At 40.7% G+C, this 27,629-nt stretch overlaps 2 protein-coding genes across 8 annotated transcripts in view; both read left to right on the forward strand.

Annotated features, from left to right (window-relative positions):
* Positions 1–27,629, forward strand: part of ARHGAP26 (Rho GTPase activating protein 26) — a 470,784-nt gene that overhangs the window by 316,523 nt on the left and 126,632 nt on the right. The window lies entirely within an intron of this gene.
* On the forward strand, positions 15,557–17,186 carry LOC122700317 (torsin-1A-interacting protein 2). The gene has a single exon (XM_043913118.1). It carries the CDS (start codon positions 16,183–16,185, stop codon positions 16,576–16,578), a length of 396 nt encoding a protein of 131 aa, XP_043769053.1. The 5' UTR covers positions 15,557–16,182; the 3' UTR covers positions 16,579–17,186.

The following is a 27,629-nucleotide window of genomic DNA, read 5'->3' on the forward strand; positions in this document are numbered from 1 at the left end:
GAGACTTCTGCAGCATCAAAGTTCTTTGGACTTCTTGAGTACTTTGTCCCTGGCTTGCTGGTGAAACAGGTGGTGGTGGTAGAGCCATTTAAGCAAATTAGTGGTAATAGGATAAGCAAAATTTATACCGCCTTTTTGTTTCAAGGAACCAATCCTTCAGTCACGCACATCCTCTCCTCACCATGCCCTGCAAACTTGGACCCCAAAGACAGTTTCCAGCTGAAGTGGGCAAGAATTACATTGGCCATGGAGAAGGTCCTGGGATTATCAGATTATCTTTTCACAGTTTTAACTTTTTCTTTGGTTTCTCATAACCAGTCCTGCAGAAGACCTTTCCCTCCTTCAGCTTATGCTCTGTGGGGAGTACTGAGAAGCTTAGCCCCATCTAAGTGCCAAGTCAACCTGACAGGGGTAAATCTATATTTACTATATAGGAAATATATAGGAGTAATACATAGTAGAAATATAGGAGTAAATCTGTATTTATAGACAGGAGGATCTATATAGTTGGATAACAAGACAAGTTATCCAACTGTAGCACAAGGGTGAGCCTGTGAAATTAAAAAAAAGTTTTTTTATTATCCTGCCTCACTGTGAAATAAGCACCTTCTCCTTTTGGGACTGCTGTAGCAGAAGCCCACCTCTCACCCTCTCTTTTCCTTTCTCCTTCCACCTTACATGCCCCAAAGCACGTCTGCTTTGTGCCCTTCACTTCAGCTGTTGCTCTTTGCACTTAGCCTGGTAGTAAAACAGATGGGCGATCACCCAGGAAGCTCGGCTTGCTGCTTCAGAGCTCACTGTGCTGTGCAGCTAGCTTGATTATCACGTTTAACTGGAAACATCTGTAGGGACTGTCAGAGTATAGCCAGCCTCTGAGTGTGGGCCCCGTACATACCCTTCTCACTGTCAGACTGAATTAAATGAACGTGTTCGTAAGTGTACCTGCCTACGTCGGGCAGGGGAGCAAGTCCTTGCATCACTTTGGTGGCTCCTTGGGGTAGAGCTCAGATGCCCTGAGAACTTGTCTTACTTTTGGACTCATGCCCTGAGGAGGAGGGCATGGATTTGATTTGGAGGAGACCCGGATTTGATTCCCAGGTTGGGCAGATCCCCTGGAGAAGGAAATGGCAACCCACTCCAGTATTCCTGCCTGGAGAATCCCATGGACAGAGGAGCCTTGCAGGCTACAGTCCATGGGGTTGCAAGAGTTGGGCACTACTGAAGCAACTTCACCACCACCTTATAGTCTTAGCAAGGTAGTGTTTGTGGGAACTGACCCAATGGTGCAGCCTGTCTGGGGAAAATAAGCTTGTTGGATGCAGGCTCTGCAAGGCCTGGGTGGGGTCTCAAGATAGGGGTGAGATACAGAATTCCCTTGATGGTCAAAACTTGGGCTCATGTTGCCTCACACTGTCTTATCCCCTTTTGGATGACCAAGCCAGCTGTCACCCAGTTTTGGGACATCTGGATGGGGAAGTTCTAATGTGAAGCCCCAGGATTACAGCATAACTCTGGATAATGGGGCACTTTGAACTGCTGTGTCGGGGTTCAGACGGCCATTGCACTGCGGGAGTCCAGTCGTGCTCGTGCTCAGTTGCTCAGCTGTGTCTGACTGTTTGAGACCCCCATGGACTCCTCTGTCCATGGGACTTCCCAGGCAAGAATACTGGAGTAGATTGCCATTTCCTTCTCCAGGGGATCTTCCTGACCCAGGAATCAAACCTGCATCTTTTGCGTCTCCTGCATTGACAGGCAGATTCTTTACCACTGAGCCATATGAGAAGGTCCTGCCTGTTAGGTACACCTACTCACTATTATGTCCTGTGAACACAGCAGTGAGTTTTTTTAAAGTATGGTATAAAAATATAGACTAAATATAATTTTAGAAACTGTTAAGTGCTCTCAGGGAAGGGAATGCTATTAGAATGGTGGGAATGGGCAAGGAACTATTAGATCCAGATGGTCAGAGGAGGTGACATGTAAGTCCCTACATGAATGATGTGGGAGAGCAAAGCCATGTGAAGAACTGGAGGGAGATTCTTCCAGGCAGAGGGAATAGTAAGTACAGACGCCCTTTGAAGGACAGTTGTTTGACATGGAAGCATATGTGGTTTATTCAGAGAGTCATGTCAGCGTGTCACAAGCTGAATTTGGACAACTAAGCAAGGAACAGACTAGGTATGGCTCGGGGGGAGCCATGGGAAGAAGCTTGAATTTCATTCTAATTGTAATAGGAAGTCACTGGATGATTCCGAAGAGTGACATGATCTGTTTTTGTTGTTGTTGTTTTCTCCAGTTGGTTTCCCTGTTGGTCTCTAGAAAATGAGCTGAATTGGGGTAAGGGTAGAGTCAGGGAAATCAATTGGAAGGCTGGCACAGTAATCCTGAACTGGGATGGTGGTGGTGGAAGTGGTCAAATTTGGGATCTATCAATACTTTAAAGATAGGGCCAACAGGATTAATTTATGAGCTAGATGTGGCTTGTGAGAAGAATCAAGGATAACTCCTGGATTTTGACCTTCTGCAGGGAAGAAGGGGGTCTGGTTTTGTTATATGGGTGTGGTGGGGTGGGCAGGGATCAGGAATGAACATATCCAGAGTTCTGTTTAGCGCTCTCAGCATACAGATGCTTTCTCTTTCATACATATCAGCATGGGACTGATGAGATGACTCAGGAGATCAATAGAGGGAGAAGAGTGGTCCCACAACAGAGTCCCAGGCATGGCAGCAGTTAGAAGTGGGGAAAGAAAGATGTAGCAACAGAAACTGGAAGGAGAAGCTGGCAATCAGATCAGAAGCTCCCGGATGTGTCCTAGTTAGGACTCACACCTTACGCAATGAACCAAAATGGAACTCAGGAAGACTAAGCCTACCTTTTGGGAAATAGATTACCTGGCTTGTTTAAGGTGATGACTGTGTAACTGGTTTACCATTGATGTATTTGGAAATGGAAATGGCACATTGTTTAAGGGTGAAGCCCTGGAATCAGACAGACCTGAGTTCAAATTCCAGTTACACCACTTAAGCTGGGGAACCTCCTACAGTTATCTGCAGTTATCAGGGTCTCTATGTCCTGATTTATGAAAGGCAGTGGGGGGGACAGTAGGACCTACCTCTGAGTCCTGTTGTGAAGATGGAGTGAGCCGATGCATGGAAAGCGCATCATCAAAGTTGATGCTTGCAGCGTGCATGTCTGGCCCGGAGTCAGCACTCAAAAATGACAGCGTTTACCTCATTAACCTCTGTTAAGGTCTTTTGCTGTGAATGTGTAATGCTTTGTGGGATACTGTCTTTTCTACTTTGCATTTTTGGGTCTTCAGTTGCTATAATGGCTTTTTGGTATCTGTTGCTGGCTCTCAGCTTGTGATAATGCCTCAGTTGCTTCAGCACTGACACTTGCCCTGACACTTAAGACAATAATGATGTCACCCTGGAAGGGTTTGGAGAAATTCCTTCAGGGTGACTGAGCTGTGATCTCTCTGGATTGTCACGGCAATACGGAGCTGTGTTGACCCTTCCCATCCATGGAGAAAAGCTCTTATCACTCTTTGTACCTGCTCAAAGTTAAGAGGGATCAGAATTCATACTCAAGAATGTAAGAACATTAAAATTGCTTTGCATTTGTTGAAGATCTTTATTCAGTATCTGATATCATTGCAAAAAAATCAAAAAGCAGTTACTGGAATGTTTAGTTTACAGAAGAGAACATTGAAATTCAAAGAGTCACATATTTTACCCGAAGCTACATTGCTACCAAGTTTCAAAGTCAGGATTTGTACCCATGATCCTACCTGAATCCCAAGCCTGTTTAATTTCCTCACTACATTCTACCTCCATATCAGCCTTAATTACGGATCTGAAACCAAAATGATAGGAATATGGTTTACAACTCACTTTAAGTAGATCTTTCCTTCTGATTTATTTTATTTCCTTTTCAATTTTGTAACACAATATTATTCCTTTTAAGATCATAAAAGTCTTAAGTGATTTAGTTTTTCCCATGTGGCTATTTAAATGATCTTTTTCTATAGAACTTGAGTTTTGATGAGTTTAAAAAATGGAAGGAAAGGTTGATGTTGCTTTGAGGGGGTGGTATTCATAACTAGTTTTTTGCAGTCCTCAAGATAAAAGGTCATTATTGTTCCTTACTGTTGAGTGTAAATTTTCCATACCAGTAGGTTATACTTATGAAGAATCTCAGTAGAGTATATTCATCAGTTGAGAGCAGTCCTTAGTGCACCTTGAGTTTTTTTATTTTTTTGTCCCCTAGACCTAGGTTGCATTGTTTCCTAGATGCGGTCTCGTTTAAATTATTAGTAATCTAAGCTATGGGCAGTAGCCACCTTCCTGAGGAAGCTGGTCTACTGTTTAGAAATATATCTGAAGTTCTAACTTCATTTTCACCCCAAGTGTATACTCTAATAGCTGATCCAATTCTACTGTAACCAAATTTACCTTTGTCTCTCATTTCTCCCCTTCTTTCCACTCAAATGTTTTTGGTTGAGTGGGAGATCAAGTCTTATTTGCCTGAATATCCCCAGCATCTAGTCTGTTGGCCACATTGTAGGTGCTCAGTAAAAATTTTTTGAATTGAGAGGAATCTCACTTTTTATGTCCTCTTAACTTCTTTGCATCTTAACTCAAATCCAGTATCTCTTTATCCTCTCTTTATCCAGTATCTCTCAAATCCAGTAACTCTTTATCCTGTCTTGTATCATGGAGCTCGTCTCTCTCATACGAAGTATTTGATGTATTTCATTTGCAGAGGGCCAATTTTAAATCATTACACATAAAAATTATAGCATGATTTTAGAGCAGATAATAGTCTCCAAGACACTTTAGCACTGCCCACGTTTACTTTATTGAAGATACCTTGGCAGGATCCATCCATCCATGTTGTTGACCTTTATGTAGTGCTACCAGCCCAGTCCATCCAAATGCGTCCATACTATAATTGAGGGGGAAGTTAATAGTCTGAGAAAGATTTTACTTTTAATGACCTGACTGTAGGTGGCTGATTAATTTCCAAGATTTGGGATCACAACCACAGTCACAGTATATTCCCGGTTGCTTAATCCCATGTTAAAAAATTTTTAAAGTTTCTTTATCGTATGCTACTAAAATAGAGAAAGAAAATGAAAATGAAGCAAATTTGGCTGTCTGAGTCCTGCCATGGGCTCTGGATTCTCAGCTCGCTGCAATGATTGATTTGTGATGGCTCATGCAAGTGAATTTGGAATGCACGGAAAAACTGCTCACTCCTTTTTGCTCCCTTGAGTGGAATGCATGGAGTGCTGATGGGAAATCTGGCAGGAGAGCAGGGGAAGGAATATGACCCGAGTTTCCACAGATTTGGAGGGAGACATGTTTGTAACCAAAAGGGAACCCTACCCTTTTCACTGCCCTACTTAAAGCCACAGTCTGCACTCCCCAGCATGGCATAAGAAGGCAAGCTTCCTCTGGAAACTGCTTCCCCTCTAGCCTTGCCCTGACCACTCCATTGCAAAGACCTGATGCTCTGGGAGCCATCAGCCGCTTGTGGTGCCCACAGACTTGTGCAGCTCTCTGCCTTTGCTTATGCCCTCATCTCCACCAGATGCTTTCTGTGCAGGTAAAGCTTGCTGTCCCCAGCCGAACCCTATGCATTGTGCATGCCATGGTCACAGCCTCTGAAACACTTAATTCACCAATTTTTCTTCCTCTCTGTTATAGGACAAGCTGCTTGATGACAGGCCCAGTGTCTGCCTCATCATTGGTCCCACTCTGCCCGGCCTGCTGTAGGTGCTTCACAGAGCAGCCTCTGGTGGGAGAAAGTGAGGGAGGCCTTCACCAGCTAGTCCCATAAACACACATGATAACAAGCTGCAGCAGAGTTCAGTCCCTCAATGATGAGGAATCAGGTGGCGTTAGGGTTGAGCCAAGAGCCAAAGAGTTACTAGAAGTTAGTTGGATAAAGACAAAGAACATGAAGGAAGAGGCTCCCAGATAATAGCATGTGAGCAGTGTAATTGGGGTACCAAGAGGAAGAGGCCAAGGTAGAGATTAGCTTAGGAAGTGCAGGCAGGGATGATAAAATAATTGTGTGTAGTGAATAATTTTTAAGTGAAGTCTTTAGTCTGAGCTTCATAATTAGACAGGCAGCACTGAAAGCCAGATCCTGTTTAGGAGGTCCTAGACTTTGAGTTTGGGGGTGACAGATGCAGAGTGCTCCAAAGCATTTGTTCAGCTAGACCAAGTGTTCATCCCTTCCAGCTGGAGTTGAGAGAGTGCCAAAAGTTAGCTGAGGAGCCCCAGCCCTGATGTAGCTGGTAAGGACAAGGTAGGAAGCAGACCTCTTAGCCAAAAGAATGCCCTTAAAATTCAGGTTCCATGGAAACCTATCTTGGTTGTTGAGATTCTCTCTTTTTTTAAAATCATATTATAACATTTTTAATGTTTAAATAGTTTTGGCTGCACTGATCCCTTTTACACAAGGAAACTTCCAACCTCTTAGAGCTGATATATTGTTCATCAAGGATTTTCACAAAGAAGCAAGAGTCTTCCTTCCAGCCTTTGATTGTCAGAGCTGACTCTCTGGGGTTCCAGACAGTGGCAACACAGCTTCCACTGACTGTACATGAGGTTGTTGATATTTGTTGGAAGAATTTTTTTCTTCCCAGAGTATCTGGAAAAAAGAATTGTACATCTGGGTGCAGCCATTCAAAGAACTAGAAGACTTCCAGCCCCCTCTGGTATTGCTAAAATGACACAAACCCCTTATCTATCATTGTTTAGAATTTTGACTATGGAGGAAATGAACCTAGGCCTCCATTTTTATTTTTTGTTTATCATACTGCAACTTTTGACAGTATACCTAAATCCACACCTGTGACCTTAGTGTAGAGCTCCACAATGAGAAAGTAAGAAATTACCTCAAAGAGATGTAAATTCTGCCCTTGGGTTGTCTTCACCTTGGACATTATTTTAGGGTTTATTAGATGGAGATTGAGCCAACCTTCCTTGTTTTAATCAAGGTATTTCCTGACCTTCCTAGCACTTTAGGCTTCTGCTGAGATGCTTCCAGTGTAAATTATCTTCTGTAGCCTACATCCACACTAGGAGTCTTCCTCCTTCCTAGGGGTCTTCATATGACTTGTTTTAGTCAGTACAGAGGAGACTGCTGGGCATAATTGGTTCCTTTCATGCTAAGACATCCATGAATACCTGGAGCTACAAAGCTGTGGGTCATGTTCTTTCTGTCTCTTTTTCTCTGTCTCTATCTCTCCATCTCTTAAATATATACTGATTGCATCTCTTTGGTACAGGTCCTGCAGTACAGCCTTCAGAGTTTGTCCTGCTGGGTCATGTTCCATTCAGTTTCCCAAGGACTAGATACAGTGTTCACCAGGATCAGTGGCACTGTGACCCACGTTTGATATCAGAGAGCTCAAATACATGGAGAATAAAGATTTACGCAGCATTGAGAGCGCAGTCACTCATTCTTAAGAGTTCAGACCTTGCTAGTAATGAGGGGCCTCCAACGCATCAAGAAGTTAATATGATCTCTTACACACATTCAAATTAAGGCTTTGCAAAGCTGCCCTGTTGTTTCGCTGTGGGGAACCAGAGCTGTTGCCACTTGTGCTATAAGAGCTTGGTTCTTTCATTGGAATTAAAGGAATTTGCCCTTCAGCAACTTTAAAAGGATGAGAGTCTAACTGTTGGGTTTGTTTTAAAATCAGTTTAGTGCCGGAAGGCCTGTCTGGTGGAGTTCAGGAGATAGCATTCTAACCCCTGTTTACTCATGCCCAGGTTCAGTGTCTGCCAGCCCCTGAGAGCTCCCGTACCATCCTTCCCAGGCTCTTTCTGTTCCAGCCACTATAGCTTTCTTTGAGTTCTTCAAACACACCCTCCTCTGACCATAGGGCCTGGGACTGTTACCTCTTCAAGAGTATTCTTCCTTCATAGAATGAACGCCTGTACATTCTTTAGAACAGTGAGTGCTTTTATTTATTTATTTTTTTCTTTTTTATTATTAGTTGGAGGCTAATTGCTTCACAACATTTCAGTGGGTTTTGTCATACATTGATATGAATCAGCCATAGATTTACACTTATTCCCCATCCCGATCCCCCCTCCCATCTCCCTCTCCACCCGATTCCTCTGGGTCTTCCCAGTGCACCAGGCCGGAGCACTTGTCTCATGCATCCCACCTGGGCTGGTGATCTGTTTCACCATAGATAGTATACATGCTGTTCTTTTGAAACATCCCACCCTCACCTTCTCCCACAGAGTTCAAAAGTCTGTTCTGTATTTCTGTGTCTCTTTTTCTGTTTTGCATATAGGGTTATCGTTACCATCTTTCTAAATTCCATATATATGTGTTAGTATGCTGTAATGTTCTTTATCTTTCTGGCTTACTTCACTCTGTATAAGGGGTTCCAGTTTCATCCATCTCATTAGGACTGGTTCAAATGAATTCTTTTTGACGGCTGAGTAAAATTCCATGGTGTATATGTACCACAGCTTCCTTATCCATTCATCTGCTGATGGGCATCTAGGTTGCTTCCATGTCCTGGCTATTATAAACAGTGCTGCAATGAACATTGGGGTGCATGTGTCTCTTTCAGATCTGGTTTCCTCAGTGTGTATGCCCAGAAGTGGTATTGCTGGGTCATATGGCAGTTCTATTTCCAGTTTTTTAAGGAATCTCCACACTGTTTTCCATAGTGGCTGTACTAGTTTGCATTCCCACCAACAGTGTAAGAGGGTTCCCTTTTCTCCACAGCCTCTCCAGCATTTATGGGAAAACTGGTCAACCACTTGCAAAAGAATGAAACTAGAACACTTTCTAACACCATACACAAAAATAAACTCAAAATGGATTAAAGATCTAAATGTAAGACCAGAAACTATAAAACTCCTAGAGGAGAACATAGGCAAAACACTCTCCGACATAAATCACAGCAAGATCCTCTATGACCCACCTCCCAGAATATTGGAAATAAAAGCAAAACTAAACAAATGGGATCTAATGAAACTTAAAAGCTTTTGCACTACAAAAGAAACTATAAGTAAGGTGAAAAGACAGCCGTCAGATTGGGAGAAAATAATAGCAAATGAAGCAACAGACAAAGGATTAATCTCAAAAATATACAAGCAACTCCTGCAGCTCAATTCCAGAAAAATAAATGACCCAATCAAAAAATGGGCCAGAGAACTAAACAGACATTTCTCCAAAGAAGACATACAGATGGCTAACAAACACATGAAAAGGTGCTCAACGTCACTCATTATTAGAGAAATGCAAATCAAAACCACAATGAGGTACCATTACACACCAGTGAGTGCTTTTAAAGCGGGAATGACTTAGGAAGCTTATTAAAATGCAGGTTCTCCTTCAGCAGTTCTTGAAGGAGCCTGGGATCTGGCATTTCTGACAAGTTCCCAGGTGAAGTTGGTGCAACTGGTCCTCTGGAACACTTCTTTCCATCTTCAGTTTGGTCAAGCCTTCTGTTTTTCATGCTTCTGAGGTTGTAGCCTTTCCTTCATAGAGGACTCTCAACTACTGTACCGCTTCTTTAATGTGAGCCATTGTCTGATGAATGTTTATCATCTACTAAAGTATGAACCCTGCAGGAGTGCAGAGTTCAGGGACCACCTGTTGGTTTTGCTTACCCCTTTGTTCCCAGGACCTATCACAGTATGGCATATAGGGTGCATTGTGTCGTCCTGGCTTTTGACAGAATGGTTAAATTTATTAGTCTGAGATGCATAAGATTATAAAACCCAGGATGCATGATTTTACCCATGCATGATTTTTTAAATGTACGTTGGTCATTTGAAAAATACTGATTAAAATCTTCCAGTGTGGACATATTTCATCATACAATACTTTTTTAAAAATAGTATTTGTTAGTATCACCACTGATCACATTTTTCAAGTAGTCCTTAAGTATTGGGAACCTGTCAGACTCATGGTGTCAAATCCAAATTTTCTAAAATTATACTTACTGCTTGAAAGAATGAATTTTATGATTATACCAAATACTGTCAGTTGTTTTCCTTGCAGTGACAGACTCACTTGGTTCATTTCTGAGAAAATGTCTGCCAAATACCGAAGTCTGAATAACCGCAGTTTCTCAGTTGTTCTTTCAAGCTAAAATGGTGTTTCATGAGAAAAGAGGTTAGTTTAGTTGCAGCTCAAATAATTGCACAACTGCTCTCCCTCAAGTCAGTTCTGGTATGTAATAGAAGTACTTTGTGCCTGTTTCCTATTCATTACAATATAAAAAATATTTGTTTGGGGGAGAATGGATGTATGTATGTGTATGGCTGAGTCCCTTCACTGTTCACCTGAAACCATCACAACATTGTTAATCAACTGTACCCCAATACAAGATAGAAAGTTAAATATATATATATAAATTTTAAAAAATGTGTGCTAAGTAAACAGTCAAGATTTAATCAAATTAATAATTGCTGCTACTTTCTCTAGGGTATTTTTTTGTTTTGTTTTTTTATTTAACATGTGAGTCTGTGGTGGTGAAGAGTACAGTGATTACTGGTGCAGCTTGGTGTCACTGCTAGATTAGTGCTAAGGCATGAGCAGTTTTACATACACTTGTTATTGCATCTCATGGAAGCCTTGAAAAGGTCCCGGAGATCCTTCAGGAGTCCATGGACCACACTTTGAAAACCCCTGTCCCAGCTAAAACCAAAATCACCTTCTATTAAATATGAGTATTCCAGCCTCTTCCTTTAAGAAGAACAAGGAAAGAATTTGAAGAAATTTCCTTGTATGTTAAAGCAAATTTACTTACTTCTATAGAAATAATATCCTGAGAATTTGAGGAATTCTATGATTCTAAAGAATGGATTCTATGATTCTAAAGAGTCCATCTGGCAATGCAAGATACCCAGGTTCGATCCCTGGGTCAGGGAAGATCCCCTGGAAAAGGAAATGGCAACCATCTCCAATATTCTTGCCTGGAGAATTCCCTGGACAGAGGAGCCTGGCGGGCTACAGTCCATAGGGTCACAAAGAGTGGGACATGACTGAGTGACTAACACTTTTGCTTTTACTATGATTGCAGAACTTATCTGAAAATTCCCCTGTGTTGCCTATTAATATCTAGTATTTTTCGATTCAGATATCTTCAGTATATCTTGTTTGATGACAGTTTCAGTGGGACTTTTTTTTTTTTCTTTAAGATTACAAAAATCTGGAGATTTTTGAAAACTGATTTTTGTAGAATTTCAATTTTTAAAAAGTAGCTCAAACTCAGGTTCCTAACTTCTCAGAATTCTATACTATACCTTTTTACTTATTGAGAAGAGCTGGTTGCAGCTCTTTCTTGTTTTCTGTTTTTGAGAGCCTATATAATTAAATAATTTGGAATTCAAAGTTTAGAATTCTCATTTTAAATTCCCTTTTAGACTCTTCTTGTTCTGCAAATGTGCTTGGTATATTTCACCATAAGTTAAAGTGTTACAGTACAAACCATATAGACTTCCTTGGTCTTTGCATTGGGTAGCAGACCTGTTATTTTTTAAATAATTATGTTACCTTTAGTGGCGAGTTCAACTTTAACATAAAATCAGTTCATGGAAATAATCAGTAGGAGATTAAGTTGTGTGTAAGGTAAATGTGAAACAGATTGAATTATCTACCTTCAAATTATTTTCTTGTTATTAAAAGTTAGTGTGATTTTAATTTACATTAGCTAGAATATTTTATCTTGAAAAGGAAGGGATAACTCCTTGTGGTATTAACACCAGTGGGTAGATATTGTAGGAAAATATCACTTCATTACATTATGAAGACAAAAGAACATGAACTTATAAAGCAATTTTCCTCCTATTAAAAAACAAATTAAAAAAAAAAAGAGAGCATAGGATTTGAATCATAGCTCAGTTCCTTCTTGGCCTGGTGACCTTGAATAAATTAATCAGGTTCTCTGGGCCACAGTTTCCTCATCTGTCAAAGTGGAATAATTACCCCTCCCTCATGGGAATTGAATTTAATCATACAACATGTATAAAGAAGTTAACGCTTTGCCTTACATGTGATAGATTCCCAGTAGAGTTAGTGTACAGTTTTCAAAAAGTTTTAAAAATATTTTTAAAAAAGTATAAAAAGAGCACATGTCAAAGATCTGTGAGGCTCCGGGTAGAAATATAAAGCCTCTCAAAACAGAATAGGAGAAACTTATTTACATAGTTGGTGAAAGAAAAAACACTGAAAATAAGATCAGTGAGTTAGGGTCATAACTGGTAACTGGTTAATGTTCAGTAGGGAAATAAAAATCTCAACTTTTGAGATTATTTTGTCTCCTGGACAGAAATTATATGCCTCTCTATCAGACAAAAATATATGCAAACTTACCCATTTTAACTCAAGTTGAAATCTATCTTTCCAGAGACTGAGTCCTCATCAGTAGTAAGTACAAAGTCAAGCAAAAGCTACTTTTCCCTAGAAAATTATTTAATAAGAGCCTGCTGACTCTGTAACTGTCCTAGGAAGGTGGGGCTAGGCATTGGGAAGTTAGAGGAATGTCAGGTAATCAGTGCCAGTTACCTTGGATTTTTTTTTTTTTTCCAGTGGGTTTTGTCATACATTGATATGAATCAGCCATGGATTTACATGTATTCCCAATCCCGATCCCCCCTCCCACCTCCCTCTCCACCCGATTCCTCTGGGTCTTCCCAGTGCACCAGGCCGGAGCACTTGTCTCATGCATCCCACCTGGGCTGGTGATCTGTTTCACCATAGATAGTATACATGCTATTCTTTTGAAATATCCCACCCTCACATTCTCCCACAGAGTTCAAAAGTCTGTTCTGTATTTCTGTGTCTCTTTTTCTGTTTTGCATATAGGGTTATCGTTATCACCTTTCTAAATTCCATATATATGTGTTAGTATGCTGTAATGTTCTTTATCTTTCTGGCTTACTTCACTCTGTATAATGGGCTCCAGCTTCATCCACCTCATTAGGACTGGTTCAAATGAATTCTTTTTAATGGCTGAGTAATATTCCATGGTGTATATGTACCACAGCTTCCTTATCCATTCATCTGCTGATGGGCATCTAGGTTGCTTCCATGTCCTGGCTATTATAAACAGTGCTGCGATGAACATTGGGGTGCACGTGTCTCTTTCAGATCTGGTTTCCTCAGTGTGTATGCCCAGAAGTGGGATTGCTGGGTCATATGGCAGTTCTATTTCCAGTTTTTTAAGAAATCTCCACACTGTTTTCCATAGCGGCTGTACTAGTTTGCATTCCCACCAACAGTGTAAGAGGGTTCCCTTTTCTCCACACCCTCTCCAGCATTTATTGCTTGTAGACTTTTGGATAGCAGCCATCCTGACTGGTGTGTAATGGTACCTCATTGTGGTTTTGATTTGCACAAAATTCAACACTCATTTATGATTAAAACTCTCCAAAAAGCAGGAATAGAAGGAACATACCTCAACATAATAAAAGCTATATATGACAAACCCACAGCAAGCATCACCCTCAATGGTGAAAAATTGAAGGCATTTCCCCTGAAATCAGGAACAAGACAAGGGTGCCCACTGTCACCACTACTATTCAACATAGTGTTGGAAGTTCTGGCCACAGCAATCAGAGCAGAAAAAGAAGTAAAAGGAATCCAGATAGGAAAAGAAGAAGTAAAACTCTCACTGTTTGCAGATGACATGATCCTCTATATAGAAAACCCTAAAGACTCTACCAGAAAATTACTAGAGCTAATCAATGAATATAGTAAAGTTGCAGGATATAAAATTAACACACAGAAATCCCTTGCATTCCTATATACTAACAATGAAAAAACAGAAAGAGAAATTAAGGAAACAATACCATTCACCATTGCAACAAAAAGAATAAAATACTTAGGAGTATATCTACCTAAAGAAACAAAAGACCTATACATAGAAAACTATAAAACACTGATGAAAGAAATCAAAGAGGACACAAACAGATGGAGAAACATACCGTGTTCATGGATTGGAAGAATCAATATTGTCAAAATGGCTATTCTACCCAAAGCAGTCTATAGATTCAATGCAATCCCTATCAAGCTACCAACAGTATTTTTCACAGAACTAGACCAAAGAATTTCACAATTTGTATGGAAATACAAAAAACCTCGAATAGCCAAAGTAATCTTGAGAAAGAAGAATGGAACTGGAGGAATCAACCTGCCTGACTTCAGACTCTACTACAAAGCCACAGTCATCAAGACAGCATGGTACTGGCACAAAGACAGAAATATAGATCAATGGAACAGAATAGAAAGCCCAGAGATAAATCCACGAACCTATGGACACCTTATCTTTGACAAAGGAGGCAAGGATATACAATGGAAAAAAGACAACCTCTTTAACAAGTGGTGCTGGGAAAACTGGTCAACCACTTGTAAAAGAATGAAACTAGAACACTTTCTAACACCATACACAAAAATAAACTCAAAATGGATTACCTTGGATTTTTAAATCTTGTGTGGATGGAGATGAGACCTGGGGGCTGCTTGAGGATAGAAGGAGTTAAAACTGAGACTCCTGCCTTAATCAGGGGTCCTGGACAGCTTCACTGTCATCGAAAATGTGGCCTGGATTTTATTTTTAATCTACTTTATAGCACAGGAGTACAGTAGGGAATTTACTTTACTCTGTCAGCCTGGGATCTGTAAGGAAATTTATGACCTCATTCAAGTTTATTTTACCAACATCACTCAGTGACACTTCTTGAGTATGTACTTGATCTGAAGTACCTAGGATTTCCATAAATAAAGCTCCTCTACAGATAAGTTCAGAATCATAAACACATAGGAAAATAATCTGTTATCAACTAGAGTCAGTGGGAGTAGTGTACAGGAGTATCAGAATTTAAAAAATGCAAATAATAAAACAGTGACAGAAAATTCCCACAGAGACTATAAAATAAATATGTTTAATTAAAAACATAAAGAAAGCAAAGTGGTTGTCTGAGGAAGCCTTGCAAACATCTGAGAAAAGAAGATAAGTGTAAGGCAAAGGAGAAAGGGAAAGAGATATACCCAATTAAATGTACAGTTTCAAAGAATAGCAAGGGGAGATAAGAAAGTCTTCTTAAGTGAACAACGCAAAGAAATAGAGGAAAACAATATGTGAAACGAAATGTGAAAGACTAGAGATCTCTAAAAGAAAATTGGAGATAAGAAGGGAACATTTCATGCAAAGATGGACATAATAGCAGAATTATGCACAATAGCAGAAACAGCAAGGGATTAAGAAGAGGTGACAAGAATTCAGAGAAGAACTAGACAAAAAAGGTCTTAATGATGGTGTGGTCACTCATCTAGAGCCATCTATCCTGGCGTGTGAAGTGAAGTGGGCCTTAAGAAGCATTACTGCAATCCTCTTTTGGTGGTAACCGGAGACGGTCGTATCGGAGGCGGCGGTGAGTGCGGCTGCTGCTGGAGGCGAGTAGCTCTCCGTGTCTGCATCTCCTCGGCTTCGTGGAGTCGGGGCTGCCTTCGCTGCCGAGACCGAAGTTATGTGAAGCATTCCCAGAACCGTTCAACCAACTCAACAGCAGCTACTTCCCTGTGACTGGGTCCTGATTAAGGTCCTCCTAAGAAAGACTTCATTGGATCCACGCTCAAGAGGACACTGCCAAGTTTTCCTGACCCCTCTACATCGCTATAAAGCACTAAGGCCTTAAGACTTGGGTACTTGTATTACAACGGCAAGAGTGCCAGTACCCGCCAAAGACTCACTGGACTGTCAGCTTCTGTTTCACCAAACAGACGTAATAACTTACCAGCAAAGCAGAGTAAGCCAAGTGCCTCTGCACATACCACCAGCTGATAACACACGAGAAAAAGTAACTTAGACTAGAACCCTGTCTTTTCTTAAGAAGCTGAGATTTAAAGGAGCTCTTGTGACATCTGTGCTGCTAGTAGTGACTGATAACAGACTGGATCAGTCCCTGAGTTTGGAGACTGGCTACAAGTGAGTGAAAAATAGACAAAGAAATCGTGAAGAATTGCACGGAGGTGCAAGCCAAATTTTATCCTCTCCAAGTAATGGTGGTTGGACTGAGAAAGTGCTAAACCGAAACTGTAATAGGTCTGGTTACTTGGGTGTCTCTCTGTATTATCATTGTTGCCTCTTACTGTTACATTTGCTGTCTGTGTTGTCTCTCCAGATCCCAATGTTTTCAGATAATTCACATTGCCCTGACTGTGGGCAGCAGTGGTTCCCTAGTTTAGAACTAGGCCATTGGTTGTACCAAACTGAACTGGTTGAGAATGAATGTTACCAAGTGTTCTTAGACCGTATTAACAGAGCTGATTATTGCCCTGAGTGTTACCCTGATAATCCTGCTAATAGAAGCCTTGTTCTTCCTTGGTCTTTCCCACTTGAGTGGGCTCCTCAAAATCTTACCAGGTGGACCTTTGAAAAAGCCTGCCACCCATTTCTTCTGGGTCCTCCACTGGTTAGAAAAAGAATACATGACTCTAGAGTTGCTGGTTTTAACCCTGCACTACAGTTAATCCTGACGAGGACAGACAAAACCTTAAACAAAAAACTTGGCCAAAGCAAGTAACTTCTTAAACAGTCAAGATCATGGAGACTCTAGAGGGTTTTGTACTAGTAGCCCAAGGAAGATGGAAAAATGACTCCTTTCTAAATCTGATCCAGACTGTCACTGCTTTGGGAAACTGCTTAAATTGTTGGATCTGCTTCCAGGGTCTATACATCTCTTGTTCAGCATGAATTTAATTATTAGTCCAAGCCAGACTGTTCCTCTGGAACCTGACTAATCCATATTTCCTATGTTTTGGAATTAGCTTGCTCCTCCTAAAAATCTCCACAGCCTAATCATTGACGTTATTGTGACAAGGTAGTCCTGGAGGAGAAGCCTATACTGTGTGTACTTTAATTCTAGTAATAACTTTTGTGGGAAAGCATCCTTGTAGCTGAATTCTAGATTATTCCAGTAAAACAATTAGACATTTAATAAGGATCTATATTCTCAATTCCACCTCTTATATATTAATCAGTGATAATTATATATATATATAAGATTTATTCATATCTAACCAAATGTTCATCATTGGCTCTATTTGGTTTATTCTCAGTGTGGCTTTGACCTTCCTCATTAACTGGTCACTGTCAGAGAAACCACATTCAATCAGGCAATACCTGTATAGGTTACAGAAAAATATGCAGAAATGCCACTATCTAGTTACTTGGCTCTACATAAGCAAAGACTCTCCTGTCTTTGTGATGACTGAACTTAGAATGTCCTCCTCTGGGAATGGAAAAGTACCTGTATTAGGGGCTAGGTGACAGAAGGAGTTATCAAACTTGACTCCATATAGATTATGAACAGTTTAGGGGAAGCATTTTTCTTAGAACTAAAAAGGACTTACCTGACATTGGCCTCATTCTGGCCTTCACTTGTTCATGAGAATCATGGAACCAGAGTTTGAGTTAAGAAACTTGGAAAAAGCAGCTGAAAACATCTCAGAGTCCACCTAACAATTTAAAAATTCCACTTAAGATGCTAAATAATCCATTGCTTATGTAGAAACTCAACAATGGTCTCAAGGTCCCAGGTTCTTTGTCTTTCCCCTCTGGGATCCTTATTGTATTGGCTTTTTGTCCACATAGTTGTTTTCTCAGTGAGTACAATGTAGCTTGTTGCTGCTCCAGACATTTCAATCTCTCTCAAAGACTGGAAGTAGGGAGCAAAAAGCTTTGTTCTTTCAAGTCTCTATTTTTCATTTGGGAAGAAAATCTCTCTCTCAAAAGTCCCTCAGATTTTTCCTTACATTAATTACATCAGGGATTTTCCCTTACCCCCTTGATTCAGAAGGGAGCCTGGGAAACCTGACAGAGGGGAATGGAGTTGACATTGCCTGGGTAGGACACGTTGTCTCCCCTAATAAAATCAGGGCTCTTTGAGGAAGAAGTGAGGGATGAATGGCTGTTGGTGTGCAGCAAATCATGCCTGCCACATGTTGTTTAAAGTCATCTGTTGGTCTGTATAAAGAGTGTACCCCGAGATCTGCCCTGTATCTGCCTTATGTCTGTCATGATTGACGCTCTCTTCTGTTCTATTGCTGAATAAATTGTGTGTGGACTGCTAAAAAAAAAAAAAAAAAAAAGAAGCATTACTGCAAACAAAGCTAGTGGAGGTGTTTGAATTTCAGCTAAACTATTTCAAATCCTAAAAGCTGATGCTGTGAAAGTGCTGCACTCAATATGCTAGCAAATTTGGAAACTCAGCAATGCCCACAGCACTGGAAAAGGTCTGTTTTTATTCCAATCCCAAAGAAGGACCATGCCAAAGAATGTTCAAACTACCATACAGTTGCACTTGTTTCTCATGCTTGCAAAATAATGCTCAAAATCCTTCAAACTAGGCTTCAGTAATATCTGAACCAAGAACTTCCAGATGTACAGGCTGGATTTAGAAAAGGCAGAGGAACAAGAGATCAAATTGCCAACATCTGTTGGATCATAGAAAAAGTAAGGGAATTCCAGAAAATCTACTTGTTTCATTGACTACGCTAAAAACCTTTGACAGTGTGGATCACGACAAACTGTGAAAACTTTTTGAAGAGATGGAAATGCCAGACCACCTTACCTGTCTCCTGAGAAACGTATGCAGGTCAAGAGGCAACAGTAAGAATTGGACATGGAACAACGGACTGGTTCCAAATTGGGAAAGGAGTGCACCAAGCCTATATGTTGTCAGTCTGCTTATTTAACTTCTATGCAGAGTACATCATGCAAAATGCCAGGTTGAATGAATCACAAACTGGAATCAAGATTGCTGGGAGAAATATCAGCAACCTTAGATAGGCAGATGACACACTCTCATGACAGAAAGCAAAGAGGAACTGAAGAGTCTCTTGATGAGAGTGAAAGAGGAGAGTAAAAAACCTGGCTTAAAACTCAGCATTCAAAAAACAAAGACCATGACATCCAGTCCCATCACTTCATGGCAAATAAGAGGGGAAAAAGTGGAAACAGTACCAAATTTTATTTTCTTGGGCTCCAAAATCACTGCAGATGGGGACTGCAGCCATGAAATTAAAAGATGCTTACTCCTTAGAAGGAAAGCTATGACAAACCTAGATGGTATACTAAAAAGAAAAGACATCACTTTGCCAACAAAGGTTCATATAGTCAAAGCTATGGTTTTTTTTGGTAGTCACATACAGATGTGAGAGTTGAACCATAAAGAAAACTGAATGCCGAAGAATTAATGCTTTTGAACTGTGGTGTTGGAGAAGACTCTTGAAAGTCTTTTGGACAGCAAGAAGATCAAACCAGTCACTCCTTAAGGAAATCAACTCTGAATATTCATTGAAAAGATTGATGCTGAAGCTAAAACTCTAATACTTTGGTCCCCTGATGTGAAAAGCCAACTCTTTGGAAAAGACCCTGATGCTGGGAAAGATTGAGGGGGCTGACAGGATGAGATGGTTAGATGGCATCACCTACTCAATGGACGTGAGTTTGAGCAAACTCTGGGAGATAGTGAAGGACAGAGAAGCCGGGTGTGCTATAGTCCATGGGGTCGCAAAGAGTTGGACACAACTTAGCAACTGAACAACAACCAAAAGCATAAAGAAAGGACTAAGCCCAGAAGGATAGGCAGCATTGGAAGAATCAATAGAACTTATAGAAATTTAAAAGATCATTAAAAGTAAAAACTCCAAATAAACACCAAATTAAACAAAGCTGAGGAGAGAGTTAATGAACTGAAATATAGATTTTAGAAGATTGCTGTACTGCAGTTCAGAGAGATAATGAAACAGAAAATAATTGAAGAGACATGGAAGGCAGAATGAGAATATGTCTTTAAGATGTGCTAGAAGGTGAGACTAAAAAGAATAGGAAGAGGTAATGTAATATTTGAAGAGTTTAAGGCTGAGAATTTTCTTTAATTGAGAGATATGAAGCATCAGGTTCAGTAATCACACATCCAGCAGATGAAATAAAACTAAGTCTACACAAATAGATATCTTAGTGAAGCTGCAGAACACTCTAGAAATAAAGAGAGCATCTGTAATGATCTCTTCAATATAAAGAGATCCCACATCTCTTTATATCTTCAATATAAAGAGATCTTAAAAAGAAAAGCCCACACAGCCATGGCCCACATGGTGTTAGAAAGTAGTGAATGAACTTTCTGTCTCTAGCCTTGTGCTTGGCAACATAAGTCCTGGTACAGCACGAGCAAGTTCAGTGATGCTGACTTTCTTCTCCTTGAACTTCTCTGTTGTGAAAGTGCTTTTAGACTGATAACCATTAGGCATGGCATTTTATAGCTGAACATTATTTGTTCTACCTATTATCACCTCTAATTTTAGGCTTAATCACCTCCAGTGGTCTGAGTGTGGAGGGTTAGCATTCTTTCTCCTGTCTTTAGCTATTCCAGGCACCAAACTAGAGTAGTTACTGCTTGGCAGTTGCCTTAGGGACTTCTCTAGCTTTGTGAGCAGGAGAAGAAACCTCAACATCTTTGGTGCGGTCTGGACTTAACTAAGCTTCTCCTTTGCTGCTGCTTTCTGCATGTGGATCAATGCATCTGTCTCTGTTTTCTGGACTTAAATAGAGGTCTGAAGCTTTCCCTCACTTGGGAAGCATCCCTGGGAGGGAGTCACATGCCAGGTCAGCTCCCTCATGGACAGTAACCTCAGAGCTCGGAGAGAATGGGAATGAGTGCTGGTAGGCGGGCTGCCCTTTTAGAGATTAGGACAGTACAGGAGGTCTCTCTACTCACGGTGCAGCTGTCCTTCTTGCTTTCTCATTATTTTTTCATCCTGCATTCCGTGGTGGGGACCAGTAAGTCCCGTAATGCAGGGTTGTGACTGATACATCACCTTGGATTTCTCTCCAGGGGTCTAGTCCTTAAATGTGTCTTTGGTTGGGCTTCCAGACAGCTCTCACTCCTTCTTTTGGTTTCTGTTAACAAAGGGGGGTTGTTTTCTCAGCACCCTAGGGGACTCTTTCTCGTCAGCCATTACCATTACTGATTTTTCTTCCTCTCTTTTCCTCAGCAAATGTCCAGACAGTGCTTTGGTGTCTGAAGATCTAATGATCTAATGATCTTCAGAGAATGTCTTTCTTTAATTACTTTTCATTCTTTCTTCTTTTTCCTCTACCTAACCCAAACATATATACACTGTTCCTTTGAACAGTTATTTTGTACCTTCCCTCTTTGTGGAAACTGGATTATTAATTTTTTGTTATTGCTGTAATTGAAATGCCCACATTTCAATTTCTGCTGTGAGCACTACTCAAAATTTAAATGGACAAGACAGAGAGAAACAGGAGGTGAGGTGAAACATAAAAGCTTTTTATTTTCATAATGGCTTGGAGCATGCCCTCCCTGAGAGTGGGGAAAGCAGGTACCATGGCAACAGGTTCTAGTCTCTGGGAGGGCTTCAGCGGCACTGGTAGTGCAGGAGTCTGGAGGGTGGGGAGCAGATCGGGAGCAGCGGTAGCCTTTCCAACAGGAGCTTAAAGTTGCAGGCTCACTTCTAGTGATTACTGCCATGTTTCATAATTGAGTGTGTCTGTGATGTATACATGGCCAGGTTGTTCATGAAGCTGGAAGACAGTGTAACTAGGAGACAAGGGCATGGACCTTTAAGTTCCTCTCTGTCCCCCTCTAGCAGGTGCCTGGGTTGGGGCACTGCTGCGCGCCGGATCCCTTCCAGACTGTCATCCACTCTCTCCCCCCGCCACCTTCCTGCATCTCAGGCCCAGGGCTCCTACCTGTTGAAGTCCAATCTTCTTGATCAGGAATTACCAGAGTGTGGATCTTTCTGTCAGGGCTTTCTAGAAATGCCACCCAGCTGTTTCAAGAGCTTTACCTTCACCAAAGACCTCTATGTTGAACCTCAAACATGCAAAAACTGTGTGGGTTTTTTTTTTTAAATCTTCCCTAGAATAAGTTCTTATCATAGGATTGTTTTTCCTCTCCCAACTCAAAATGCTGACCCTCATAAAATGTGCACAACCATGCTTAGTTCTGCTAATTGCTGACTTCCTGCTGGACCTTAAACTGAAAGATCTGAAACATCAGATTCAGTAGTCACAGCAAATTCCAAAAGGAGAAATAAAACTAACTCTATACAAATGCACGTCCTAGAGAAGCTTTAGAACTCTCTAGATGGAAAGAAAAATCTATAAAGAAGAACCTTTGTATGATAAATAAGAGCCCAACAGCCAGAGCCCACAGTTAAAAATTTATTTTCAGGACTTTGTGCCCTAGTTACACTCCATGTCGTTTGTATCACCCACCCAGGGTCCATGGAGACAGGCTGTCCCCATACCCAGCTCACAGAATACCAGAGCAGAAAGGCTGGTTTCATACCAGGACTTGCTTCATTATAACACAGTCTCTCCATGTACCCATCAATCCTGCCTCCTCGAGGCTTCTGTTTAAATTTGTTCTCTGCATCCTCCTCCTCCTCATCCCATTTTGCACAGCACCAGATAGTCTTCAGAACCCTTTTCGCCTCTGTGTTGCTCTGTCTTTACAACCTCCCTGTGAAGTAGATTAGAGGGCGACGATGGTCGTTTTTTGGCCTCTTTGGCAGCCACATCATTTATATGCTGCCTCCCAAGTGCCCTGGTACCCATTGGCATGGGTGCAATATATTGAAATCAGCAGGGCTGATATTCTGAATCTTGAGTTCCTTCAAGTCCTTTGACCACCAGCCTGAGAATAGCCCGCAGATATTAAGTGCTTGTCCTGTCAGGTACTGGGCATACATTGATGAATAAGGCATACATTGATGAACTGGGCATACACTGAAGAACACTTTACTCCTATAGACTCAGTTGTTCTCCTGCACCAAATGCTGGGCCAAGGAAATTCTCCCTTGCCTGGCCTCATAGAGAGGAATTTGATGTTAATTTTTTTTCCTTGCCCATTAAATTTCATGAACAATAGATGAATTATAATTACAGGAATGCTTTAATAGATGTAGAACTGTGTTTATTTTTAAAAATATAGTAAGGTGCCATCCTTGCCTGGTGTATGTTATTATTTTACCTGAGACTTTTGGTCTGCTCTGTAGAAGACTAATTGTTTTATCTGGACCCTTAGCAAAGTTGTTGAGTCAATAAACAATTTGAAAAAATTCAATACTGTAACTAATCAAAGAAATGCAACTTAAAATGGAATAGGTACAATATTGTTTACTACTTATTAAAAATTTCAAAATAGGATTGCCTTAGGGTTCAGAGAGCTAAAACATTCTAGGTGGGAGTGTAAATGGATAGAAGTCTCCTAGATGACAGTTTGCTAGTGTATAGTAAAAGTATTTATACGCTTTAATCCAGAAATGCCACTTCTGTGAATTTATTCTAGAGAAAGAAAGATGTGCCACTATTGAAAACAATTGGATTAGCCAATAAAAGAGGATTTCTTAGATAAATTATGGAATATCCATACAGTAGAATACTATAAACCTTAAATATGTAGACTAGGACAGTGAATGATATGTGAAAAATTCATAGTAGAGCAATAGCAACAGGTTATAAAATTGTGTACATACAGTATGATTCTGGCTTGTATTAAGATACATGTGTGTATCCATGTATGTGTGTGTACCTGGGAAAAGCATAGGACATAACATGTAAATCTTTAAAAACTGGGTAAAACTTAGTTATTTCTAATCAGTGGAATTACAAGTGATTTTTATTTTCTTTGTGTTTTGCTGTCTTTTTCATTATACCACAATGGATGCTTTTCACTTATAATACCAAAAAAAAAAAACCCAAAAAACCCAAAAAAGCAGGCGGAGGGGGGACTTAGTCTTAGTTTTTTCCCCCTGATGATAACACCAAGAGAAAGAATAAAGGATAGCCATTTTTAAATGGTCACTACACGTTAAAGACATCTGATGACATTTACTGATTTGTATTAGGGGAGATAAAAACGTTTTATTTTGTAAATTTCACACCCTGTGTCTGTGCTGAGGGTGGAGGAGTCATCTGTGGGGATGTGCATTTTTAAGGGAGTGTACATCCAGGTAGGAGTGTGTATGCATGCACGTGTTTATGTGCACACACGCGTGTGTGTGTGTGTTTGTGTGTATGTAGCCAGATGTCATAACCTCACAGGACCACCATCCTTGCAGGAGGCTCTCAGATCTGCATATCCAAAGATACTGCCTGTGGTGAGCTGACCACTGTGGTTCACACCCCTGACTCCTTGGCCACGAGCTCACTCATTTGATGCCAAAGGTGCCCCTACAGGCATCCTGCCTTCAGTGGGTCAGGCGTCTAAAGAACTTAAAGTTGCACTGAGGCTTCAGGAGACAGTCACATATAGGACTGATGCTCTGACTTCTTAAAGCCCCTTGCTATTTGTTTTTTTTAAGCACCAATACCAATTCATAGAGAAGACTTGTTTTGGTGAGTTCAAGTGATTTTTTATATATTTTTTTACTTTTATTTAGTGAACTCTCTCCTACCTTCTGTGGAATCCTACCTTCCACAGAGTAGCAGGACACCCTGAACCTTGCTACTTTCCCCCCTCAAGTTTCCCACACACACTTGATCTTTCTAATGGGTTACTCCTTTGTTTATTTCCTGCCCCTGTTTAATGATTACTTAGCTTTTTAGGTAGCCCAACCACATGCTGGGACTTGTCACCAGGATTTTCTCCTTCTATGTGATTTTTTCCTTCCATATAAATTTCTGGAAGGTGGTCTTCTGTTTGCAAGACTGAGCAGTAGATCTGCTAGTGACATGTTTTCAGGAAGAGCCATTTCCAAACTGGGTTGGGGCCACAGAGGTGGGTGGGGTGGGGTGAGCTGCCAAAGCCGCAGGGCGTTCCCATCATTGTGTGGGAAACCATAGGAGTAGCAAAGATCCCAGGGCTTCCACTTGGGTTAAACAGCTGTTGACAAAGACTTCGGAATTCCTGCGGAAAAGGAGCCAGACTCCTTTAGCATATAACTTTTAAGGAGGTCTCAGGCAGGCTCTGATATTTGTGGTTGAAGATAGTTCTTCTTACTTGCCTGTGTGTTTATACATGTGCTTTGTAGTCTCCTCATCTGTAGACTTACAGACTACACTCTGATGAACAGGCCTAGCTCACACATCTTCCCCTTAGGGAGGCCTTCCCTAGTCTACTTAGATTGGTGCTCCTCACTTTTTTATCACATGCTCCTGTTTCATATCTTCTTGTCACTTTCACAGTCAGATATTCTTACTAATGTACTATGTACTGTCTTTCCAATTGGAATAGAATGCCAGTATGCCAAAAACAGGGATCTTGCCATTCTGGTTCCCTGCTTCAGTGCTTAGAAGGAGTTGTGGGCTCTCCTGGTTGTTGAATCACATGTGGTAGGTGTAAGAGCCTGCAGGAGTCCAGGGGAGTTGGAGCTGAGAGTGAGAGCAGAACCATATGACCTGAGGTTAGACAGATAGGCAGGGTTAAATCACATGGGCCACAGTGAGGGGTTTGGAGTTACCTGAGCACCTGATGTTCATTACGTTGATTCATCTCTGTGGGTTTACACATATCCAGATTGTCTGCTGAAGTCACTTCTTGATGGCATTTCTCCTGGGGCTTGTGCGCCCCTGAGTCCTCAGAGTGTTTCTTTAGCCGGTGCCACATTCTCTTCTCGTCTCCACTGCCAGCAGCTTGGCGTTCATTCTTCACCTGCCGTTTCCCACAAGCTGGGCAGAACAGGATGACAAGAGCTAAGGTGTTAGGCTTTGTTGCTTGCACAATTGGAAGCATTCCAGAAGCTTGTCATTAACCACCTTGACTTCCTCATCGAAAAGTACTGGATTTGGGCTTTATGAATGATACTCACCAAGAGCCTGAAGGCTGGGGGATTGGGGCCCAGATCTCAACTGCACTGTTTGAGTCATTTGTGTCTCTTTTCCCAGGCCTTATTTGCTATTCTCTGCCTAATGATATTGTTGGTTTTCACACTTTGAATTTGTAATTCCTGTTTGTCAACACTGTACTTTGTTTTAGAATTTGTTTCCAGAGTAGCAGAATTCAGTTTGGCACTGCCTATGAGGATAAACCAGGTTTTGCCTGGCATGTGTTGAAGTAAGGACTCTTCTGGCATAATTCCCTGATGACTCTATTTTTGTGATTAAGGCAATAAATGTAACAGAAGGATTTGTGTATTCACTCATATTCTAACATGTACCACTGTATATAAACATATTTTATATGTATAGATAAATAAGATGAGCTGCTATTTCACTTCAGCTTGGACTACATTGACGTTTTAGGAGATAACAGTTTAGGTGTAGCAAGGAGCTAGATGTTGGTGTAGAACTTCAGGAACGAGGAGTTGTATAAAGATGTAATTCACTCAGATTTTTTTTTCTAATTTTTATGAGTTGTGAAACATATGTTGTTGCATTTTTTTTAAGAATTGTATTCTTTAGCATCAGAAATGTAAACATATATAAAAATGCTGATTTCTACTCATGTGATTCTTCATGGAGGTTAGAGATCTCGGGTTTCATTTTTCATTGATCATAACAACTGATCTCCAGAACTTTTCCAGGGGGTGTCAGCTCTTATATATGAAGAGGCATGAATTTTTCAGGACACCTTGAAATAATTATTTTCTCTGTTAATTGCCTGTCCACATGTAGTTCATAAGTTCATTGATAGCACATGTAGGTTTATAAATTTCAGTCATTTTGGTATGTTGGCCCAGTGTACCAGTAATCCAGTTTTTTCAGCCTAAGTCTCTCAATTTGTTTCAGGTTCATGGCAAGGAATGTAATTTTCTGTCTGTATCCTTTTTGAGGTGAAAGTACACTCCTTTTCAAAGCTATGCCATTCAGATGGGCTATTTCTTTCATTTAAAAAATCTTCATGAAAAGAAATAGATTACCCAGTGCATAAGTGTGTGTCCATATTCACGTATATGCATACCTGTTTCTCTCTCTCTCTCGCCTGCTCTCAATTTGTCAGTTTCTCTCTCAGTAACATCACCCGTACTCCCATCAGTGGATTTGAAATCTTGAGTGCACCTCATGAAAGGATTATGGTCAGTTTATAGATGCAGCAACAAACTTAGCATTTCACAGAAATTGAGAACCCCTGACTGTTCAGTCTTGGAGCCATTGTTCTTATTGGAGCTAAGCCACATGGAAAAGGGCCAATCCCTTAACCTTTGATGTAGTTCCTTTTATCCCTGACTTTTCATCTGTAAAATAGATCTAGTAATACAGATCTGTTATTTTAATTAATTAAAAGTTGTTAAGATGGTTCAGTTCAATGGGCTTTATAAATGTTTACATGCCATGTTTAATATTGGTGCTCTTTGTGGGTGACTATTAGCTAGGTAGCAGGTAACTAGCACCTAGAGGCTGTTAGGTACTCTAGGTTTCCAGCTTATTGGCTAAACATTTTGATCTTTCATGGACTCGCCTGTGGAGAAGTCGGTAAAAGACTTAGCATAATGACTAAGGGAAAAATGTGGAATAGCTTCAGAGACCTACTGTGTTAACAGACATAGATACAAAGTACAGTGCTGACACATTTCAGTTACTCAAATAAATATGAAAAGTAGTATATTCTGGTGTTCGCCTGTCTTGAACTCATCCTCTCACAGGGCTTTCTTATGCTAGTTT

The sequence above is a fragment of the Cervus elaphus genome, chromosome 9 (assembly GCF_910594005.1).
Source record: "Cervus elaphus chromosome 9, mCerEla1.1, whole genome shotgun sequence".
Classification (NCBI taxonomy): Eukaryota; Metazoa; Chordata; class Mammalia; order Artiodactyla; family Cervidae; genus Cervus; species Cervus elaphus.

Excerpts from the sequence above, each read along its gene's own strand:
- LOC122700317 (XM_043913118.1), top strand. The coding sequence starts at position 16,183 with ATGTTTTCAGATAATTCACATTGCCCTGACTGTGGGCAGCAGTGGTTC.